Consider the following 25,127-nt stretch of genomic DNA (forward strand, 5'->3'; position numbering starts at 1 on the left):
TGCGAGGCTAAGAGAAGAGAGGGAGAAGAGGAACAGAGTATGAAAAATGAAGAGAAGCAGTGAGGAATTCTTTTATAGCAAACAAAGGCCTGTCTGTGCTCTCCGTCTTCACTGCCTCATAACAGCATCCACAGACACAAGTGCACTATTCTAGCCTGCGCCTTTCCCTCCTTCTCCCCATCCCTCCTCCTCACTCCCTCTCCCTCTGATCTCTGCACTTATTCATTCTCTCTCTCTCTCTCTCTCTCTCTCTCTCTCTCATTTGCTATGCCTCTCTCTGTCTCATTTGGCTTCTCTCTGTCTTTCTCTGCCTCATTCAGTGTCTCTCTGTCTCAACCACTGCTCCCTCTCTCTCAGTTTTACACTCTCTCTCTTCCTCATTTGGTTTTTCTCTCTCTCTCTCTCTCTCTCTCTCTCTCTCTCTCTCTCTCTCTCAGTCTTGCTCTCTCTCGGTTTTCTCTCTGGCTCTTCCTCACTCAGTGTCTCTCTCTGTCTCACCAGTTTCCCTTGCATTCTCCTTCTTTTCCCTCCCTCACTCACTCAGCTTCTTTCTGTCTCACCAAACTCTCTCTTCTTGATCTCTCCTTTGGTTTCTCTCTCTCTTTTTCTTCTCACTCTTTCAGTCTCTCTGTTCCTCCTTCTCTCCTTACAAGGCTCTCTTTTCTCTCCTCTTGTTCTCTTCTACTTTCTCTCTGCTTCCTGTTATGGGACTCCATCTGCAGTTGCTCAAATCTCAGGATAGTGCAGTGTTCCTCCCATTCCTTTTTTAACCTTGCTCTCTCTCTCTCTCTCTCTCTCTCTCTCTCTCTCTCTCTCTCTCATTCATTCTCTCATCTCCTAAACTCCCCGTTATCTACCACTTCTTCAAGTGCTCAGAGCACCGCCCCCTTTTTTCATCTTTATCTCTTCTGTCACTCTGCTCCGCTCTCCTCCTCTGCCTGATCTGCAGCACTCACCATGCTCTCTCTCCCTCTCTCACTCTCTCTCTTCCCTCCTTTCCATGCCCTGTGCAACCGTTCCAAAATAGCATGGCTAACCTGAGACAATCTGATTAGTTTTTATTTAAAGAGGATCAATTGCGCTGATCAAGAGGCTGTGAAGCGAAAACAACAACACATACTGTGAACCTGCACACACACACACACACACACACACACACACACACACAGGTTTTTACACAGTAAGCATTGGGGAGAGTCTTATCTTATTTGACAATTCCCTCCACTAAGTCTTTATTTCTCCATCCCTGCCCTACTTCCCCTGCTTCTTAGTGTGTGCCCATATCTGCCCCTGCCCTTTCCAACACACTTTCACTCCACAACACTCCTGCCCTGTTTACTTTGTGGTGGTGACAAACAATACTATTCCTGACATGTCTGTGCTCTGGGTTGTGTGTGTGGTGTGTGTGTGGGTGTGTTAGTAATCAAATGCTGTAATTCATCCTGAATCCAAAGTTGCCCTTTCCTTCTTTTAAACTTCTCAACTCCCAATCCAATTATGATGCATGTGTGAACTGGAAGGCATGTCCAGTTTCACCCAGCCAAGAACAGCAGCAGAGCTGTTAAGTGATTAAGCTGGATTCTAGTCTCTGGGACTTTGTAATGGCCATTATTATACTATGTGGTACATAAAATACATCAATCAGCCATAACATTAACACCACCTGCCTAATATTGAATATGTTGCCTTTGTGCCACAGCAATCTGATCTGAGCATTCTATGCATGGACTCCACTAGACCTCTGAATTCATCCTGATTTTGGTCTGTGCTGTCCACTGCATACCAGAAAAACCCCAAAAGACCTGCCTGATGTTTTGGATAAGTTCTGACCCAGTCGTGTTGACCCAGTTTGACTGCTTTCCTTTAAAAACACATCACCTTTAAGAGCTGACCTCTTGACAGATGCCACTGTAGATGAAGAGCATCAATGCTCTTCCTAGCCTACCCAAACTAGTCCTGGCCAACCCAGCATTTTGTATGGAGATTTTCCATTAAAAGGAAAATGTAGTCCACAGCTAGGCTTAATTTCTGTTCAGAGTGAGAAAAAAAGTAAAAAAAAAAAGAAAGAAAAAAAAGATACTAAACCACTCAGTCAGGGGTGCTTTAAGGAACAGTGTTGCGTAAATGACATGTTCTGTAACTTCTACATACATTCAATACCAATACAACTGCATATCTAAGAACTCTTTAGGAACCTTTGTTTTTAGGAGCGGCCCACATTCACGTTCCTCACTATCACATCTAAATGGCTTACAAATTACAGTCGTTGTCAATGGCGTTAGCACAAACCTCATATAAAAACGACTGTTAACAATGTGTGAAAATCTCCAAATCAGCAGCACATTCAGTCCGAGCACTGAATACATTTCTCTTTGCTTTCACACACATTATAATGTAGTATCTCATTTTTGCAAATACTCAGCACAGTTGTCTTTAGGAGGCCCAGAAATGCAGTTTAGTTGCTTATTTCTTACTGAATTGTTAGCTGCAGTGATCCAATCACGACTGGTATATTTACAGTATTGAAAGTTTGAGCTCGTATGGGAGAATATTAGCATGTCATGTACAAACCTAATCAGGGAGTTCTCCTCACTCTGCCCATTACTCAGTCCAGTTTAATCTCCCACACTCCCCACCAGTTGTTACTGTTTTTTATCCCATGGTGTTATAATTTCGGAATAACTCAGCCAATCGGCATAGCTTTGCATGTAGTTACCAATTAGTAATCATTAGGGTGTAATGAAAGTCAGAAAGCACATAGGCTTAAAGATGGAAGTGATCACGGACATGATCCTTAGACTCATGATCACACAACTGCTGGATGCAATGGATTCTGCCTTTACAGTAGGACAGGAGTGATTGGATGGGCAGTGAGGATGTGGGGGAAATTTACAGTGCCTTTTCTTTGTTCCACTTCAGTACATAATTTCACAAAATGTCCAGTTTTATTTTTTTCTATCATGTTTTTTCTTTGTTGAAATTAGCATGCTGAAAAAGTGGCGCATTAAATTTACCAATATGTCCAAACGGTTGCATTTGAAAAATGATATCATTCATCAACACAATTGCTGCCTTTCAGTTTGGTTACATAGCTGAGATCTGGGCTGATTGTATTGTCAATTGCAAGCGGTATTTCTTACACTATATTCACCTCAAATCTGATTATATAGTGCTATTACTGTAATCAGTTGGCTACAGAACAAATCTGCCTTTATTGTATAGTGAGGTAGATGAGGTAAAGAAACAGCTCCAGGTTACTCTGTCATTATGACACCGCTCTGTAGCATTTTAACAGTACTGGTTTAAGCAAAAGTAAAGGGACTTTTTATTTTGAAGACACTGACTGAACTCAGTGGTGGATTGTTTTCCATTCTGAAACAAGAACTACACATTTTTAGTGAGTTATGAGTACCTATAAAATATTCTGTTAATATTTCGTTGGGTTGAACAGTAAAAATGTGTGTGGTGATTGTACTTAAAGATTGAATAATTTCAACTATGTTTTAAGGAAATTGGCCACAGAAATTGAGAAACACTGTACTATTATTTTAGCTACTGAATAATGTTAAGAATAGAAACCCAAAATAAACTAATCCATAATAAAGTCATCCATACAATAGTTGTGTTACCTCCTCTTGTTTGGAGTCTCATCAAATTATTGGGGATTATGGCTTAGGCTACATTCACACAGTGTGAACGACAAAAAAGTCTGAATCTGACATTTTCAGTTCTGTGATTCAGTGATTTCAGTTATGTGACGGAGCCAGACTGGAATTCACACAAGGTTTATGTCAATCCAACTTGACATTCACTGAAAAGAAAGAAAAGTAAATGAATACCAGCAGTGAGGGAGACAGACCTCATAAATATTTGGGGTGAAAATAATCACTGAGGGAAATATGCCTAACAGCAAGAAAGTCGATTATTATTGTCTTTATGTGATACAACAAACAGTAATAAGTCCAAATAATAATAAAAAAAACATTAGTAAGTTCTAACATAAGTTTTAGAAGTGTAGCACTGTTTGCATGCTTATACATTCTACCATGCCCAGCGAGGACCTGTTCAAATTGCAGTTACTTTGGTGGCAGATTTGATTGAGTTAAAGAGGGTAACAGTACAGTCTGTGAAGGTTCCACTGCTGATATTCAGGCTAATGCTACGGGATGAATTGGGACTTAAATCTTATACCTGTGCCCGACTATACTGTCCGGATGACGACTTTGGAATCTGAAACCTGACAGAAGTTTTTTTTTTCATTTCTCTTTCAGCAGATGATTCAAATTCACATGAGGAAATGAGATAGCAAACTGGATGACAGCGCTTAAAACTTTCATTTGGCCCAAATGATTCACATTTCTAGCAGGAACCGTTGTATCTGAGCTTAGATTTCACATTTTCTTAATGTCTCATTTCTCATTCCCTTTGAAATAAGAGGGAAAAGCCTGAGACGTTTCAGTGGGTACTGGAGAAGAGAGGCTTAACAATGTTCTCACAGCAGATAACTTGCATTACAGTCAGCGATGGAAGTAAAAAACTACAAGCAGAAAAGAAAAACAGAAACAAAGTGAGCTTGACGTGTTTATGGATCCATAGCTCTGAAAACACTTTTGATAGCTTTGTATCTATGGTTTCCATTATATTGGTTTTAGATGAACAATCTGGGCTATTTTGATATCATTTCAAGGTTCATTGATAAAATCCAAGCACAGTCTCTGGTAAGATTAAAAGCCTCTCTAATAAGATTTAAAGCAGTGAATTAAATTGTAGTCTCATTGTGGTTTGATTAATGCTAGCTCAGCAATTATCTCTCGCTGCACGCCGGTGGTTCAGTAGGCACCAGGATCTATCTCCTCCTCTGTGTATTTTCTCTTTCCCTCACACTCTCTTTCTCTCACCCTCCCTTCCCTGTGAGTCTGTCAGCTTTTAACTGGTGTCTGTGTGTGTAATGTGGGGAGCACAGAAGATGTTGACAGCTCTGTAGATGGTGCAGATGCAGCCAGGAGCTGACAGGCTTGCTGATTAACCCTCCCTTGCACACACACATATACACACACACACACACCATCACCATCATCAGCACATAAACACACACAGCCCCTAGACTAACTGATGGTCCCTCTAACACTTTAACCTGTTCTGTGCTGCCTGCACTATTCCTTTTCTCACTCTGCCTAATAGTCCTGTCACACACTTTCCAGGCTTCTTCAGTGTTGCTACAGAAACCCATGTTCTCTTATCACACATTATTCTCCTGCACTGACTCTGTCCATGGGCCAGTCACCAACAGAGGGCACTATGGAGCCCACACATTTACCCAGCATAAGGAGGAATGCCCATTTAGGCCAGCACAGGATCAGCTCACAGGACCGTAAACACTATTATAAAACAGTCCCTGTCAATCTTCAAAGCTATAAAAAAGTTAATAGGACATCACATTAATGATGCTTTAAAGGTTTATATGGTTTTAGTTAATATTGTATGTTTTAAAATGTTCCTTTTACAGATCTCTAAATGCATACTACAAACATACTAGTGTGGTTCAGATCAGTAAAAGTCTTCAGCAGCATCTTTTTAATGTCTGCTATGCTAACTCTTTTAGACACATATATTTTATAGACAGAAGTATAGTTCAGTCATTGGGGCCGGATGATATAACCTCGAATTTGACTTCGATTGTGATTAATGAATGATTATATAAGCTGTTTGAGTTGCTCAGTTGCTCCAGTTTGACTTCTTCTCCATGTTGCTTCCATGTTGCGGACCAGGCGGGGCGGACACACGCGACTTTACACACGGCAGTATGTTTTGAAGGAGGCGGTGCATAGGCTCAGTGGTCTAATGCACTGCTACTATGGACTGGAGGTTGCATAGTTTGAAGTTTGAATCCCAAGCCATGTTGCTTTGCCATCAGCGGTTGGGGTCTGAGAGAGCATAACTGACAAACCAGCTGCCCGGCAATGTTGCATCGGTGACAGTTTGAAAACAGTCGGTGGCTGGCTTTGCATGTATCGGAGGAGACCCGTGTTAGTTCATTACCCTCCTAGTGTAGGGAACATTGCTAGTGCTAGTGGGAGACAAACAGGTGGTTTAAGTTACAGTACCAAATTGGAAGAAAAAGGGAAAAATCTGACAAACAATAGGTCAGTACATAAACACACACAGTAAGGAAAGTATAAAATTCTAGAAATATACAATAGAGGGCATTTACTTATTTTTCCAAGAAAGACATTCATTAAGAAGATGATTAACATCAGAAGATGTTCATTCATGGAGCAGTTTTCATTTTCAGAGTGAAGCAAGCCTAAAGCTTTTCTTTGACAATTACAAATGTTAGTCTACCTTTGTCTGCCCAACCTGTTGACCAGACGCATCACACAGAAAAGCTACAAACACAGCAAACTAAAAAAAAGTTTAGCAAAGGAACATGAATGCAGTGGACACTGTCCCATATCTATAAAACCTGACAGATTAGGAACTAGGAACTGATCTGGGATCATTACATTACTGATGAGAGCTGATCAGTGTTAAATTGATGTTTTTACACCGACATGCTTTATAAATATGGGCCAATGTTTGTATCTTAACATTTGCTTGTAATAAACCTCAAGCTTGCATGGCGTTTTTCCCTTATTAATTGATCCAGCTCTGACTACAGCTTGGGCATTTATACCACTGGACACTGTATAAGACAGCATTAACGTTAGTAAAGGGAAAAAATGTGTAAAAGTTAAATTGGATAATATGACCAAAAGACTGTACATGCACAAACCCTACACAACATTACTAAACAGCTTTAGAGAACTAAGTTATGCAAACTTGTTTGGCAAATTGACAAGAAATCCTTACCTCATAGCCCTGGTGAAGTTGACTCCACTCTGAAAATGAAAACGGCTCCTCCAAATAAACAACTTTTGAGTAAATGTTCCATAAATGTCGTAAAAACATTGTACAAAAACACATCTCATATGAAACTGCTTAAATTATGATGCTTTCAAATAGATTTTTTTCATTTCTTTATACTCTGTTAAAATGGTCAGACCTTTACATTGTGTGGTGAAGCCATACTCTACTGTTACTGTTACTATTTTTATCATTATTTTAAATGAATTATTTACATTTCATGACAGAACAGTGATGTGTATTTAACCACATATGTAATTTGTCACCACTTTACAAAGACAATAAACTACTGCTTTAGGCTGTGCATTACAGCATATTTCACTCTGGTTATTGGGGTTTCACTCTGCTTTGTGCCATTACTAACACTCCTTAACCGTAATTAAATCACTGTAACACAGCTGTACCATTTGGGTGATTTATAATGTGTGTAGATCTTTTAGAAAAGGCAACTTCTGCCAGGGCCATGTGGTAGTACTGGGACAAAGTAGTGTGTGTGTGGGGATGTATGGCTCTGAGATATTGTGTGTGGTAGCGAGATAATGGAGGTATAGAGCACTATTGCTAATGGAAGGGTACAGGCGAATAGTCAGCTGTCAGCACACATCATAGCCCACAAGCTAACTACTGCACTGAAAGAAGGAGCAGTAGAGGTATACAGTGAAATAAAAGGAATGAAGGGGCAGCAGGGAATCACATTAGGAAGGTTAGGGAGATTTGTGAAAGGCTGGAGAGGGGCAAACAGGGATTGAAAGAGAAGGCTTATCAGAGAGAGAGAGAGAAAGAGTGAAAGGGGGCACATGCACACACACACACACACACACACACACACACACACACACACACACATTGCAGTCTGCATCAGCCAATCATGCCTGATGGGAGAGGTGCAAGTGTATCAGCAAAAGAGGGAAACCATCTCCTGCTCACTGGAGTGCCTTTAGCAGCACTCCACTACAGCAACAAAAGCACTATACTACATTAGACATGCATCAGAGTACAGTTAAAAACATAGACTATATTATAGTAAAAACATGCAGGGACTACACAGTAGAAAACTGTAGAAAACTAAATATAAAGTACAGTAAATCGTACACTACACACTATCCTTAAACATGGGTTATTGGCTATACTACAGTTATAAAAATATAAGTAATAATACTACAGTATAAAACACAGACTATAGTACAATAGGACACAGACTATACTACAGTACATAACATGGAATAAACTATATAAAAAACACTGACTATACAAAAAATGGATTATGCTACAGTAGAAAGAATAGACTACACTGCCGCAGTAAATGGGCTACACAACAGTACAGAACTGGACAATACAATACAGTAGCAAATATAGAGCATACGGCAGTAAAAAATGGACTATACTTCATTATAAAATATGCTACTATACTAACTAGAAACTATACTACACTAAAAACAGACTTTACTATACCATACGACATGTATCACAGCAGAAAATATGGAATTTATACATAAAATATAAGTACAAATAAGTTTGAATCATGGACTGCGATACAATAAAAAAACTTACTATACTACATTACATAATACAGCCTATAGTACAGTATAATACAGACTACACTACAGTATAGCATATGGAGTATACTCCAATAGAAACTAAACTAATATAAACTAAACTTCTGTACAAAGTGTAACTAATGTATTGCCCAAAAAGTCCATCCTCTGTAATGCTCTGATAAAGCAATGTAAAATAACTGAAAAAGTAACTACTCTGTCCTTGTCTTTGTGGTATGTAGAGCACAATCATGCATACTATTCCGGCCTTGTCCAGCCCCAGCAGAACTGGAGGGTAAAGGGTGTGAATCATGTAGTGTGAGATGTCAAAGAACAAATAGGGAATTATATCTTTTCTGACAGACAGATGATCACACATTCATTAGGAACTCTTATAGTGTGTGTGCTTGACTACTATGAAATATAAAGTAAAACCTTTGTTTTATTACTGAATCTGTTTGAACTGTTGTTGGAGGTCATTGGAGAGTTTTTGTAAGTACTAGCAGAGTTGGCTGAAATTGAATATGTTTCTTCTATATAAGTCCTAAATAAAAATAAAATATGGCATTATGTGGCACAAAGAATTATCCCGTCACATTCAGCTCTTCTCTACAATATCTCGTTGTGTTCACCTGAATGGAACAGGGCGTTTTTTGTGGTGCATTGTGCTACAGTCTAAGCTGCTGTGTGTTCTTGTCTATTGTATGGCGGAATCACATTCATCAACATTCGGTTCCAGTATTTGTATGTTAATTCTTCCTGGAAAACATACAAGGACACTTTTGAATGGAAGCCTGGGATCATTCTGGATGCTCACTTTAAAAACAGCCCCTACATTCAATCTGTCTGAGCCGATCCATAAAAGGCATGGGGGTGTGGAAGCAACATTGTAAATTGCATAAATGCATCCATTCAGGGCAGAACTTAGCTACATTAGCAGCAGTTATTATAAACACCCTTAATGACTTCACAATCCTAGTGTTTGGAGAAGGGTATGGAGTTCTCATTGCGCATGATATATGCTTTTTTCCACACTTCATTTCCTTCATTTCAATTCAGATATTATTGTCAGTGTGGGTTGGTTTCTCTCATATCTTTTCTTGTCAAATGTAGTTAAAGTGAAACTCACACTGATCAGCCATAACATAAAACAAATTAAAACCTAATATTTTGTAGGTCCCTCTCATGCCTCCAAAGCTCTAAGCCTTCAAGGCATTAACTTCACAAGACCTCTGAAGGTGTTCTGTGGTGTCTGGCCTGAAGACGTTAGCAGCAGATCCTTTAAGATCTGTAAGTTGTGAGCCTTGATGAGCCTTGGATGCCATTGGTTGTCCTTTTTTGGACCACTTTTAGTAGGTACTGCCTGCTGCATACCATTGCCTGATGTTTTGGAGATGTTCTGATCCAGTCGTCTAGCCATCACAATTTGTCAAACTGGCTCAGAATGTTATGCTTGTCCATTTTTACTACTTTTATCACATCACCCTCAAGAACTGACTGATCCCCTGCTGCCTAATATATCCACCCCTTGACAGGGGCCTTTTTTTTTTACAAGATGATCAATGTGATTCACTTCACCTGTCAGTGATTCTGTTATGGTTGATCGGTATAGCTTTTTCACATTACAGGGGTTAAGTAGTGCCTAATCTTATGTACCTCCCCTAAGAATACTACATCCTGGTTTCTGACAGAGATGGACCTGACTATTCAATTATATTAATATCCAACCTAAATGACATACATAATGTAAAAGGATATCATTTACATTTACATTTGATCATTTACAGAGAAATGCTGTTAAACCGCAAAACTAGCATTGATGAGTAAACAGTGAAACCTGTAAATAGAAAAATTTAAATATGTTTTAAAATATTGTTATATATGTTAATATGATTACTTGAACACTATTTGGCATATTCTACAAATGTTGATGTATAAAATACTAATATCTGTCGTACTCCTGCTTGGCTGGAATGAAAACCTATGGCCATGCTGGTCCTTTGTGGATAAGATCAGACACCCCTGGTTTTGGGCAAAGCTGTTTGTTATACAGTCAATTGTTGCATTTACAGAAAGTGTTTCTTGGAGTACAGTAATTTTGGTTTTTGACTTTTTACGTGCCAGCACAAATATGTGATGTGTGGAGTCCTCAGCAGGCTGTATTTAATGTTATAATGACAGAAGTTGAACGTTCCACCATTCCTTGTGGTTTGTTATTTTCTGTTAATTAAATAAAACATACACTGGGTTACTGTCAGATCTGCAGTCTTATAGATTACATGAACACTGCTGCTGTGATCATACTGTTGGTTTTAAACTGCTATATTAATAATACTATATTGGCTGAATTTAACAATATTTCCCTCCTTCTCATCAGCAGTAAGGTAGCCACAGTGGAGTGCTATGTAGTGTATATGGTTATTATGGCATTACGCTGAATACAGGAAATACAGTATGGTGTAACAGTGATGTATCTACACAATACTTTACTGTGAAATAGTATAGCAACTATATTAAATAAAGCACTATGATGGATTATACACAGTTATATCAGAATATAATGGAACTTAATAGTGGTAGTATTTGATAGTATTTGAGTGGCGGGTCACCTCAGCACTGCAGGGACATGGTGGTGGTGTGTTAGTAATGTGTGTTGCGCTGGTACGAGTGGATCAGACACACGCAGTACATATCCAGAAATATACAGCCAACAACGTACTGTGGGTAGAGCACTTATTAAAGACTAGAGGATGACCAACACAAACTGTGCAGCAGCTGATGAGCTTCTGTTTCTGGCTTTACATCTACAAGGTAGAGGAACTTGATAGATTTGTCAATAGATTGGACAGTAAGTGTACAGTGTTTAAACACTCCAGCAGCACTGCTGTGTCTGATCTAGTTGTACCAGCGCAAACACACTACTAACACACCATCACCATGTCAGTGTCACAGCATTGCTGAGAATGACTCACCACCCAAATACTACCTGCTCTGTGGTGGTCCTGTGAGGTCCTGAGCATTGAAGAACAGGGTGAAAGGAGGCTAACAAAGTATGCAGAGAAACAGATAGACTATAGCCTGCAATTATAGAACTATAATTATAGAACTGTAAGTGTTACCAAGGTCATTTTAAACCAGGGGTGTTCATAGTATTCTAATATGGCTGTAAATTATTTGTGTCACAGCAATGCACTGTAATTGTGTGTTAAAGTACTGAAAGCAATCAGTGCTATACTGTACAAACTGGCAGCAGGTCCTAATGTAATTTTAAAATGATAGCATTACAGATCCATCATTTTATTGTAATTTCACAACACGTTGCCAACACTTTACTTTCAACACTGAACTTTGAGCTGCCATTTATTTTATATTTGATCAATTGCTTGCTATTGTTTTTGCATCTTTGCATCTTCTAAAGCACTCTGAATGACCTGCATGGCGAATGTGCTATACAAAGAAACCTTCCTAGTCTAAAATAAAGAGTTTGGGCGTAGCCTATGTCCTGCCTACGGTCCTACTGGCTGACCTGCTGTCACACAACAAATGTACTGCCACCCTGAGAGCAATGGAAGATGGAGTAGTAATCTGCTGGACAGAGTGACAGTTTTGACTTTTCCATCACAACCCCAGCTCCAGCAGCCTACACACGCCATAATATGTGAGAGAAATTGAGAGAGAGACAAAGAGAGAGAGAGAGAGAGGTTGAATAGGAGACTCTAATATGATGTTTGAAGTGACATGTATGAATAGTTAAGCACCTGTGTGTGTGCTTGTGTGTGTGTTTGTGTACGTGACCATATCTGTGTGTGCTCAGATAATGTAAGGTGATGAGTTTTTTCTCTGGATAATCAGTCAGGCTCAGGTGGACATTCATCCTCTGATTCACTCTCCCACGGGCTGATGCAAACACACATACACACACACACACCTCATACGTCACACTCCTCTCCTTCAGCGAGAAATCAATCCTTTTCTCAGCACACCGGCTTAACACTGCCCTGCTTACAAATATCATCCCATCCAACACCTGGCCAGACACACACACACACACACACACACACACTGTGACTTAGACCTTTGTCTAAGACATTCCTTCTTCTCATTGCAGAACTTTTGTCTCTCCTTTATTACCGGCTGGCGATCAGGAGCACTGTCAGTGTGTTGGATGATTATTAGCTGAAACCACTAAGAGAATGCTTTATTTAAAGGCACTAGTGATGCCTCAGTGAGCACACTTCTCTATAAAGTCAAACAGATACACTGACAAGCCCCCTAAGGACCTACCCATCCATTCATAAATTAAAACACTGCATTAACCACAAACTGTGTTGATGTCTTTAGGGGAAAGAGAAGAGAAAAGGGAAGATATATACTGTAGAGAGAGCTCTTTTAAAACAACCCCAAAACTTAGTTTTCCAAAAAAAAAAGGGGAAAAAGAGAGAAAACAACAAGACTGAAAATGGCAAAGAGAGAAAAAGAGTCTCTTTGTTGGCACAAGAAACAGCGGCAGGGCAAAGAAGGAAGCACACAGCTCAACAGAAAAGCTTTCCCAAGAAACAGTAGCAGGGCAAAAAGCACACAGTTCATCAGAAAACCCCTCTCAAGAAGTCCAAAAAGAGCCTGAGCAAAGAAGGGCAAGCTTTATCACCATTTCTGAGATTTTCTATACTTACTACCTGCTAAACAGGAGCTGACGTCAGTGACACACTGAATGCACTTGAGTCAAACGTGTACATCATTTCCATATGAATAAAACATTACGCCAACATAACACTAAGCCTAAGTAAATAGAAACTATAATTATACCATATTTTATTATGCAACCTAAAATGATGTACACATTTGTACCAAGCAAATTCATTGTACCATCCTTTTCAGTGTGCTACATGTGTATAGGTGTATGTGTGTGTCTGTGAGCACCTTCTGTAGGCCCTAAAAAACATCAGAGCTGTTATTTTCTTATATTTGCAGAGTGGTATTTACTGCAAGTGCAGATAAAGCCACTCCAGAGGTTTCTCCACCAACACTGGAGTGAGTACAGATAGAATAGAGCCTGGCTGATTTGTCCTCATTAGAGCCGAGGTGATATTTCAGCCATAATAAGCTCGACGAGGCCTCGCGCGTCACCGCTCCACAGCAGCAGCAACAGTTGGTGAAAGCAGCAAAAAGCTGTGAAATTGTGGCTTAAACAACTTTGTTTGAGCATTAGGTTTCAAAGCCTCTGTCATCTACTGCGTTAATGGTGATACGGCAGGATTTTCTCACTGGCCTCGGCTCTCTTGTTCCAGGAGATGTTAGAAAGCTATGGTTTCTCTGCACAGGAGACGGCCCTGCTGAGGGTCTTTCACCACTCTTCTTCAAAGACATCCGATTCAAGCTTTTTAGTTTTTGAATTTTTTCACACATACACACACACACACATATAAATATATATATTGGCAAATGAGGATACAAACACTAGTACACATGACTAATAAAGAAGGCTCTGTTTTATTCCCCCCCAAAAAAGACTTTAAAAAATACAAGAAAAAAGGAAAAACATGCAACAAAAATACCTTCGTCTCGCGGCCGGTTCATTGAAGATTCATCGTGTTTTTTTGTGAGCGGACCTAGGGTTAAGACAAAAAGGAGGGGGGAAAAAGAGAGAAAAGAGAAAATTCAAAAAAGATTACTGTGGTAAGAAAAAAACTTCAAAACTAAGAGAAAAAAATCAAAAAGAAAAAGAAAAAAAGAAAAGAAGAAAGAGCAAAAAAGACAAATCAGCAAGAGGTCATTGATCTTATTGGTTCAAAAGAGGAAAAAACAAAAGAAAACAAAAAAGGCATCATAAACACAGAATCAGTGCAAGAAAGACACAAACTCTTTGCAAGATCAAAGAAGTGTGCTATTAGATCTGTGAATATCTCTATGTGGCTTGTGGGAATTAGCTCTGTCATTGTTTGTGCTGTTTGTTATTGCCCTGTTTTTTTTGGTTTTTTTTTTTTTTTTACACTATCTTTAGTGTCTATAGTTTCAACGGCTTGTTTGGCTTCCGGGGATGAAGGAAAAATCAATGAGGAGGAATAAGGAATTAACCTCAGTGGCTTGAAAAACAAGACTGCCCCCCCCAATCACCACCCACCATCTCCCCACACACCTCCTCCTCCTCTTCCTCCACAGCCCCCCCTCTTTGCCGCCCTGTCCGGCCCTCACCCCCACGCTCCGGGAAAAAACAAAACACCACGTGGGAAGTGAAGGAGCCGAGGGACGGAGGGGGGCTCCCATCAAGAAATGCACACAACACTTTATACACTCACACACACACATACATACTGCACTTGCACACACACAGACACACACACACACACATAAACACTATGGATACATGTAAGGTAAGGGAAGCTGTGATTACTCATGTTTTCAACACAAGCAGATGTTTGAAGAAATTGTGGGGATGTTGTAATCAAGCAACATGGTTTGTGCGTTTGTCTCTCATTAAGCACACAGTCATGGAGATAAAGCTTTATTCAGCGCAGCAAACGAGGATGTGAAGAAGACAAAGCAGACAGAGCCCTGCAGGAATAAACATCAGGTTATGTGATGAACATTAGTCAAAACCAATAAAACGCATGCAGCCCAACATCATGTTCAGCATTTGTTTCGGCGTGGCTCAAAGCGCATTTGCTTCACTCTGCTGGCAAAGCAACCGGAGGAAATGGAAACTACCTGTACTGTCTTTTTAATGTTCAGAAGAGGAAAGGGAGAGCTTTCATCAGATAGATGCTTAGAATAGCATCTTTTCTGGAACGGACACACAATAGAAATGCTAGTAAAGTGCACTATGTGGACAAAAGTATTGGGACACCTGGGCATTTATTGTTTCTTTTAAAATCAATGGTATTAAAAATTTCTTGACTGCATTCAGCGACAAGAGCAGTAGTGAGGTCAGGATGTTGGATGATCATCAACCCATCTTATTCTATTAGCAGTAGATTTGACAAGCTGTGTGTTTGCATTTGTACATCTGTGTCAGTAATGGGTGCAAAAGTAGCTACTTGAAGCAGCCACTCTTTGATACTACATATCTCTTACACAATAACTACATAAAAGGTGACAAAAGTCCCCCAGAATCAAGAATATTAAAAAACAGTCTGTTCCCCCTTTGCTGCAGCAACAGTCTCTACTTTTCAGACAAGGTTTTCCACTTGATGTTGAGCATGTTTGACTGCATTCGGCCATTAGATCCGTAGTAAGGTCAGATACTGATGCTGGATGACACCACTCCAACCTATCCTTAAGGTTTTGGATAGAGTTCCATCACTCCAGTTTAGTTTATCACCTGTTTATCTACATATTGATATCAGATATGACACACATTAAGTAATCAATGGCAGTGTAGGATAGCATAATGAGAGAGAGAGTAGGATAAGAGACCTGAAATAATTAATCTCTTTGCCCATTGGATCTTTGTGGCAAACTGAACTTTTTGTGCTTAACTTTTAAATGGTGATTGAGGCCGACAGTCATTATAAGGACTCAGAAAAGGTGGAGCAGAAAAGAAAAACTAAAACAGAAAAAAACAGACAATATCCAAAGTTTAGTTTACTAAGGTGAACCAAGCAGCTCTCATTTTTCTCCCGTTTTCCATTTCTCTCCATTTCTCTCCCGTTTTTAATGCGCTGGCTCTAAATGGCTAACGCTCCTCAGGCAAGTCCAGTTATCTTAGACAATCAATTCAGAATTCAAAGTCAACCTTGTGTGCATAGTTCTGCATGTATCCGTGTGTTTAATGAGTGGTGCTGAGACTCCTCAGCCAAATCCCTCTTCTTTCACTCCTCCCCCTCTTTCTCTTCCTTTCCTCCTCTGCTTCCCTGCTGACTATCAGCAATCTTTCTCTCATCTCTTCTCTCATTAACTCTCCACCCCTTCTTTCTCAATCCCTCTCTCCCCCCAATTTCTCACACTCTCTTCTCTTCTCTCTATTGCGAACACAGCTCTCTCTCAGTGATGTACTGCAGGGCTAAATCATGAGCCCACTCGAATTTTGCCAAGAAGCTTCCAGGATGCCATGGAGAATGAGGGGCGTCCTGAGTGCAAAGCTAATAGAGCCGTGCGAGCTGGACAGCAAAACCTGTCACTGCACACATTAGGCCACATTACTTTAATTTGCGAGCCATGGGTAAAGTTCTGGCCTGTGCCAAAGTCAATTTGCCACATTTGTGCATTTGTCACATTTTTTCATGCGGCCAGGCATGTTGTTGGACAAAACTGAATAGTTCACAAACATGCACACAGCGCAATCACACCCACTCATATCCTCCTGTTATTTATCTGAAGACATAAATCTCTAATTTTTCTAATGTTTTTTTTCTAATGTAGGCCTCTATAGTACCCTCGACATGTATGAGCCATGCTGAACTAGGCCAGGCTTGATAAACGACTACTTTAACACTGCTGGATTTGCACTACAGTGTTATCAAAAGCAATGGTTAACTTATCATAAACTGTTATAGAAATAGGGAAAAGCCTGTGGTGGTGCCATGAGCTGGGACTTGCATGGTCTAAAGTATGGTGTATGGTCACCACTTAGCTTATGACTACCACAGTATGTGGCAGTATATACACTCATATCAGCCAGAACATTAACACATTAACAACGCTGATAGGTTAAGTGATAAACATTTATTATCTTTTTTTACAGTGGCATCTGCCAAGGGTGGAATGTATCAGGCTGCAAATTAACAGTCGGTTCTTGAAGGTGATGTGTGCAAAAAGCAGGAAAAATGGTTTAGAACATTTCCAGAACATCAGCCAGGTCTTGTAGGCTTTTTCTGGTATGTAGTGGTCAGTACCTATCAAAAGTGGTCTAAGTAATGCAAGGTCATTCGAACCTAAGGCTCACTGATGCAATGCATGAGGTTCCAACTCACAATTTAAAGGGTCTTCTGCTAACGTCTTGGTGTCAGATACAACAAAACACCACCTTTAGAGGTTTTGTGGAGTCCATGCCTTGAATGGTCAGATCTGTTGTGGTGGCACAAGGTGGACCTATTCAGTATCAGGCAGGTGCTAATGCTAGGGCTGATTGGTGTCTATACAGTATATAATAAGGTATGATTGGATTAGCAGCATATTTAATACAGATCATTTTTATCTTCTCTGCTAGCTATTTCTATTACCATTAGTATGGCACAGCTCTGCATTGTAGGGCAATTAGGCAAAATCTCATTACAGCCCTGTGTTTTACAGCATTGCTACGCATCAGTGGAGGCTAAAGAGTCATGTAGAGGAAAAAATGAGAGGGTACACAGGATGTAGCATCAGTCACACCACTGCTGTTATTTTACTCATTCTCTCTCAATCTCAGTTTTTGTTTATTTTTCCTAAACAGCCTTTTCAAATCCCATTAACCCCTTAAACCCTTCACCTCAAAATTGCACTGCTGACATATTATTCACCCAATAATTTGTAGCACTTGCTGTATAATAAGTGTAATATTAATGCAGTGAATAATAATCGTTCTCTGTAAAAATGCTGCTCATTTTTCCCCTTCTGAATCTCACACTTTTTATCTCTCTTTCTCTCTCTCTCTCTCACTCTCTCTCTATCTACCTATCTCTCTCTTTCTCTGCTTATGCAATACATTACTTCAGCTCCACTTCCTGCTCTGACCTCACTCTGCACCAATCAGCACAGGCCGCCCTGCAGCCTTAAGAGGGCTGTGAACACCAGCCAGCTCCCAGTGTGCCTGTGTGTGTGTGTGTGCCTGTGTGTGTGTGTGTCTGTAAGAGGGTATGCTTTTGCACTTCATCTTTAAAAAAAATGTGAATGCCAGCCATAACAGGAGGTTTAGTGGTGAGCTTCTGTGCATGTGTGTTTATGTTAATGTGTGGTGTATGTATGCATCAGTAAGCATGAGTGTTTATCTGTTTGCAGTGAGCGCTTGAGTAAGGTACCCATGCCTGTATGCACAAACATGAACACCTTTATCTGCTTGAAATTGTGTATGTGTGTGTATGCGTGTGCATGTATGACGGTTAAGAAGTCTACAGGAGTGAGACCAAGTCACTTGTACTTGGATGAATCAGACATTAAAAGAAACATGTAAACTATATGGACAAAAGTATTGGGACACCTGCTCATTTTATCCAGGGGTTTCTACAACATTTTGCAGCCTTGCTTTCAGCATTTGATTGCATTCAGTAACAAGAGCATTAGTGAGGTCAGGATGTTGGATGATCACCACCTCAACGCATCCCAACTCCCCAAGTCATGCCAAAAGTATTGGATGGACCACCTTAAAAATCTGTATGCAGTCAGAAAGGGCGTCCACATACATCTGGACATACAGTGTATACACACACTGAAGTTTACAAAAGACATGACGCATGTAGCTATTGTAAAAAGCTGTTTATGAAGTCAGGATCATCACAAGGTAGGATAGCCTCTGTTGCTCTCTGGTTTTCCTACATAGTCAGGACATGTTCTGTGCTGCAAATGCATGAAAACAAACACACTCTCACACTCACACATACACTTTTAGAGCAGACCTCATCAGTGGATGTCAATCAAAAATTACACATTCTCTGATTTGGACACCCGGTCTTGCAATCAGAAGGCCACAAAGGTCTAAACAGGTAAATGATGGTAATCTCCTCCTTCCTCTAAAAGCTTGTGAAGGAAGGAAATGGGCACAGTTGGTGTTCCATCCAGCTGTGCTGAGTTATGTAGTGACATCTGGAGTCGGTTCAGTTCGTGGTATTGAACGGAGTTGGTGAATCGTGTGATGGGCAAAATCACAAGCGGGGGTTATTTCTGCTCGCTATATCTTCTGTTTTGCCCCACAGGGAGTGGGCTAATGCCAGTTTGGTGGTGCAGTCTGTCAAGGCAGTGTAATCGGCTGGAAATCACACACAAACACACACGCAAGTTGAGAAGGCATATTTGGTCAGGAATCTGCTGGGCAGATTCGGTAATATGGGTCAGAAGTAAACAGATGGTAAATATCCAATGCTGGTCTGGGATAACACCCCAAGTTTGAAGAAACACTTATTTCTAAAATGCAGCTCAAAGAGACAGCGAATAGTGGCAATAGTGCATGGCTCTGATCGACTGATTCTTTATTTGTTGGTCCTAGTGCCGTATTGCTCCTATAAGCATGTCAGTTTTATTTTGAGTGCTGGCAAATTGGCTAAATTCTGAAATATTTTTTTAAACTTGCTTCATTGCTTTTAGTGTGCAGAGCAAATTCAAAGATAAGGACAGCTATGGTGAGCACAAATGATAGCAGTTATCAAATGTAATGCAGTATCAAGGTCAGGGTTATTTAGCTGAATTAATACATTCTCATGTATTCAATACAGAGGTCAGAGAAAGAGAGAAAGAAAATGCCGGCCTAATTTCACTAGAGCACAATACATAGGGCCCTGTTTCCATCATTGCAGCACAAACACAAAAATAAGGCACAAAATTGCAGCAGTGCCAAGTGTGGTCGTAGCAGATGTGTTTGTATTATTATCAAGGCCAGCAGCTCAAACGCTAACCTGGCACAGTGGAGCGCAGTTAAAATGAACACATAATCAACAAGAGCGATATCCAATCCAATCAATTTCTCTCGTCATGTTAGGGACCAGCGCTGCAGTTTTAATAACCCGGTGCATTAATACAGAATTATTAATACAAACATTTTAATTAATTAATTAATTAATCAATTACTATTTTCAACTGTTTTCAGGCATGCTGGTTCATACTGCCAGGTTTGCTTGCTCAACCTTTTAATCAAACTCAGCTCATTGCTAAACAGCGCCTCAACCTGTGGCCCCCTTAAATGAGGAATGAGCTTATTTGGCCCTGTGCTAGATAGAGACAGAACAGAAATATCGTCCTCACTTTGAGATACCGTCAACATTTAACATATGGTATATGCAATATTACTGTTATACTACCCAACCCCAGTGCAGACATGTATGTGTAGCAAGTATTTACAGATGACTCAGTCAATCAAACTGTCCACTGTAGATTATCTGTCTTTGTCTGTAATTACATGCTTTAATGATTTTAGCATCATCTTTAAGTTTATTATTTTTTTAAATAATAACACAGGTCTTCTGTAACTAGTTACATTTAAAATTTACCAATAGAGGATGTACAAAGCTTGTGTTCTTGTTGGATACACTGTGGTATTGAGCAAACTTATTCACGACACAGTTTAAATAGATATTTGTTTATTATTCTTTTTTTTCATTCAGAGTAAAAATGAATATGAATGTGACAGGTGACTCATTCATATTTATTTATTTATTTATTTATTTATTTATTTTTTGTTTAAGGTGATCGTTTGTGACACTAACAAAGTAAAAATCTATACATTTTGGCCTCTGTGAGATCACATATCAGGTAAATGCTACAACACCAGTGAGGCGTTGTGTTATTAATAGAGAACAGTAATTTAAACCCGTGGGCCCATGGAAAAAGGTCAGGAAAATCCATTTTGCCCTTGCATCGGCACTAAGTGTGGGTCTTGGGAGGCACTTGGCAGCACAAGCACAATTTTAGATAAAAGCAGGTTCACAAATACAACTGAGCAGCAAATACTGAGGGCTAAACCCCCTGTTGCGCATTCATGTCTTGCCACCAAATAAGTGACAGGGTGCAAATGTAAAGAAATGCGTTTGCATCCACCCAGATACATATGCTGGCATTATACCATTAAACCGTGCCCTTGGTAACCGGCCTACACCACATTTAAAGGGCTAGCAGACACACACCTGGGCCTACATGTCTCACACCTCATGGGATCAGTCCCCTACTGCACAAATAAGCATATTTATATGGAGATGAAAGGATATAAATCCTACTGATCCTACATCAGCATTCTGAGTCTGACATGATATTCAATGACAAAGCAGGTCTAGGTGAGAGCAAAAGCTACTGAGTGGGACAGAGAGAGAGATAGATAGAGAGAGAGAGAGAGAGAGAGAGAGAGAGAGAGAGAGAGAGAGAGAGAGAGCAAAAAAAGTGTGAAAGAGCAGATACTGTACAGGCTGATTTGAATGGGTGATGTGAGAGAGAAGGTGAATGTTCGGTGGAGATAGAGGGAAAGAGAGAGGTGGAGAGAGAGAGAGAGAGAGAGAGAGAAAGAGAGAAAGGGCATACAGCCACAAGGTGATTGGAATAGAATTTGCACCGGTGTATGTGTGCGTGTGCAAGTATGTGTGTGTGTGTGTGTGCACGCGCTTGCGACAGGGGGAATGTTTGGGCGAGATAGAGTGAGTGTGTGAAAAGAGGAGTGTTTAAACAGAGAGCAGAGGGAGAGCAGCCAGATAGGATGACATTTACGGAGTGGTGGCGATGGAGAAGGCATGAAGGTTAAAGCAATTTCCAGCAACACCAGCCACAGTGACAATTACTGGCAGGTTTCGTGAGCGCTATGACCAGCAGCCCTGCCTCTGTCTGCCTCACCATGTCTTCCATAAAGCCTCAGCGAGGTCATACACGTGATATAGCATCTTTATAAAGTCTGTCTACAGGCTATCACAACCCTGACCACCTGGTATTAGCTTTATTGAAGCTAGTGTCATAAGGCTGTGTAATAAAGCAATAAGCAGCTAGAGGCTGAGGCTGTGCGTTAGGGTCATTTCTCTTCATGTCATGCCCACCACTCCTTAACCATGGCACAATTACAGTTACACACATACCTCGAGTGGCTTACTGCTTTATTACAATGCTGATAAATACTGGAAGATATATAAGAAACATTAAGTGGCTAAACATCATTGGCCCTTATGGACCACTGTTGTACTTCTGAGGGTACAAATCACTGTATTACAGGCTACTAATGACAATTACAATAAACCTGCAATCTGCCACTACAGAAAGTAGTCTGTTAACAGTAGGCCATGGTTGTAAAAACAACAATATTGTCAAAGGTGGATCCAGAAACAGCACATAGATGTTTAACAACTTGGTGCATAAAAGGTGCAGTGTACTATTTGAATTCAGTACACTTCTTGTAATATTCAGCCAGTATTTGGTAGCTCTCCAGGCTGTTTGCGTGCTGGGACAAAGTCAGGTGTTCTTGTGTCTTGGGTTGAACCACACAACACCATTCCAGCTTATCAGCAACAGGGGGCGTAGGACAGGGGAAGGGGAGTTTCAGGGGACACTGTGTATCTGACATGGGCTATGTGTCAAACTACATGAACTGTCACGGCAAGGGGGCTGAGAACCAGCCAAAAAGGAAAAGATCTGACGACCAAAAGCTAAACAAAAAGTGTGTTTAGTAATGTCTAAGCTTAGAGGTATCTTTTGAATTATTAGTCTATTCTAACTAGCTAAGGTTTTTCTTGGGTAAATAGCAAAGCACTTTGTAAGTCACTCTGGATAAGAGTGTCTGCTAAATGCCATAAATGCAATGTAAAGGTTCTTAGATCAGGCGAGGGGGAAGACATTTGTGAACACTGGCAATGTGTTTGGACAGTGTAAAGACCTTCAAATGTTGAAAGCCTTGAAAAGGGATGCGGACGTTGACCTATTCCTGCTGGATAGGTGGATAACATTAACTTATTTTTGCTGTTTCACAGAAACGATGTTGGACAAGGCCATTAGTTGGCATGCTAAAACTGTGGCAGCGATGTTGGCCAGCATGCTAACACCACCATAGGAATGCTGGACGAGGCCATTAGCTGGCGTGCTAGCATGGTAGCGCACAGTAGCGATGTTGGACAAGGCCATGAGTTGGCATGCTAGCACAGTAGCACACGGTAGCGATGTTGGACAAGGCCATTAGCTGGCATGCTAGCACGGTAGCACACTATAGCGATGTTGGACAAGACTGTGAGTGGTATTTTTGTTCGCAAGTCCAGTGTTGTTACCTTGAGAATGTGCATTCATAAATACTTCATACTTCCCGTAAACATGGTTCAGCCAATCAGATTTTAGAACAGAAACTATTTGTTCTACAATAACTAGAAATAATAAGAAAATCCGTAGGATGATTCCAAACGCTGCAAAGTCATTGGCTGGTTTGCCTCATTTCCTCCACTCCTCTGTGTATGTGTGTGTGTGTGTGTATGTGTGTGTGTGTGTGTGTGTGTGACAGATGCAGGCTAATCATGTTGGTTTAGTGTAATCTAGCTCATTTTGTGGGACAATCTCTCTCCTCCGTGTCTCACTGACATTGACTTAATCTTATTAAAACATACAAAACGTGGCCACTAATCACTTAGATTAAAATAAAGCATGCCACTTTTCACACGGCTCGTAGTCCGAAGACGGCTGGACCACTTAAGCACTTTTCACACATTGCTCTCACAGCATTGCCAGCTTTAGACCTGGCAGAAATCTGGATGTGGATCAGGCCTTCCTCCTCTTGGTCTTGATTTGGCCTGCATGACGCTTCACCACCAATCGCAAAATGTAAGAGTGCTGATTAAGTACAACATAAGTGATCCGCCATCGTACTGCTGTTTCTCCTGATTGTAGATCTTTGCTGAGATGTGCTAGTTCCTAGCATATCTACACTGTTTGGACAAAAGTATAGGGACACCTGCTCATTCATTGTTTCTTCTGAAATCAGGGGTATTAAAAAAAGTTTATCCTGCTTTTGTAACTGTCTGTACTGTACTGTCCAGCGAAGGCTTTCTACTAGATTTTGGAGCACTGCTGTGAGGATTTGATTGCATTCAGCGCAGTGTTTATTTTCACAGGTAAATGGGGATTTTGATTTAGTTTTAGTCTTTTGACAATTTTTATAAAACATTCAACAAATTTCATTTTGGTCAAGTTTAGCTACATTTCTAAAATATTTGGTTTAATTTAATTTATACATTTGTAAGGATTTAATATTTTAGAGGTCACATTTATTGCTAACGCTCCTAAACAACAGTGTACAAATGGTTACATTTAATAACATGGTAACATCTGCAATTAGGCCACTTTTATCTTCAAATACATTTTTGTATTTATTTAACTTTATAATGCTGACAATATCGCTGTGTCTAATTTAACAGAATAAACAGGACACAGTGCAATGCTTACATTCAAAATGGTTTCACTGTGACTGAGGTTGTATTTTGAAAAGGTAAACTATCCATATGTATCCCCTCAGTTGCCCCTTAGGAAAACAACACATGGTAAAAGGTAGGCCTGGCCTATACTCGCTGTGGCATGCAGTCAATTGGCCCCGACGTGTACTCTAATGCTCATTATATGAAAAAATGCCATAAGATTTCAGGCTCAAAGGAAAGGGAAAGACAAAACGAAGTGCTTTTAATCTTTTATATCACGAACCGAGCGCCACTTGAAGTTTCATAGATTTCATTTTCTTTTATTCACTGCCTTCATTTCTTTTCCTTCTTCCTTCTATCCTGGCGGCCTCCCTCACTTGGTTCTTGCTTACTTACTGAGCCCTTTCCCCCTTTTCAGATAGAAGTACAAGGCCTGTGTATGTGCGCGCGTGTGTGAGGGGTGGTGTGGGGGTGTGGTGGAGGGAGTGAGGGGTGAGTCTTATTTGCATTCAGAGCCACTTGCCACCTCAGCTACAGCAGGCACTGAAGAGACAACCCTTTGAGCTGCAGAGAGAGAGAAGGGGGGATAGAGGAAGAGGAGGATGCTGCATGAGGAAAAGGAACAAGTGAATACAGACAGAGCAAGAGAAGGAAATGTGTGTGTGTGTCTATGTGAGAGAAAGAGAGAGAGAAAGAGCGATAG

At 40.4% G+C, this 25,127-nt stretch overlaps 1 protein-coding gene across 2 annotated transcripts in view; it reads right to left on the bottom strand.

Annotated features, from left to right (window-relative positions):
• Nucleotides 1-25,127, bottom strand: part of nlgn2a (neuroligin 2a) — a 197,597-nt gene that overhangs the window by 82,379 nt on the left and 90,091 nt on the right. Inside the window, exon 3 of one of the 2 annotated variants that reach the window (XM_072687419.1) lies at nt 13,994-14,047. The exons of the other annotated variant lie outside the window; for it this stretch is intronic. Coding sequence (XP_072543520.1) covers nt 13,994-14,047 — 54 coding nt within the window. The remainder of the gene's footprint in view (nt 1-13,993; nt 14,048-25,127) is intronic. 2 annotated transcript variants of the gene reach the window in all.

The sequence above is a fragment of the Salminus brasiliensis genome, chromosome 9, assembly GCF_030463535.1.
Source record: "Salminus brasiliensis chromosome 9, fSalBra1.hap2, whole genome shotgun sequence".
NCBI lineage: Eukaryota > Metazoa > Chordata > Actinopteri > Characiformes > Bryconidae > Salminus > Salminus brasiliensis.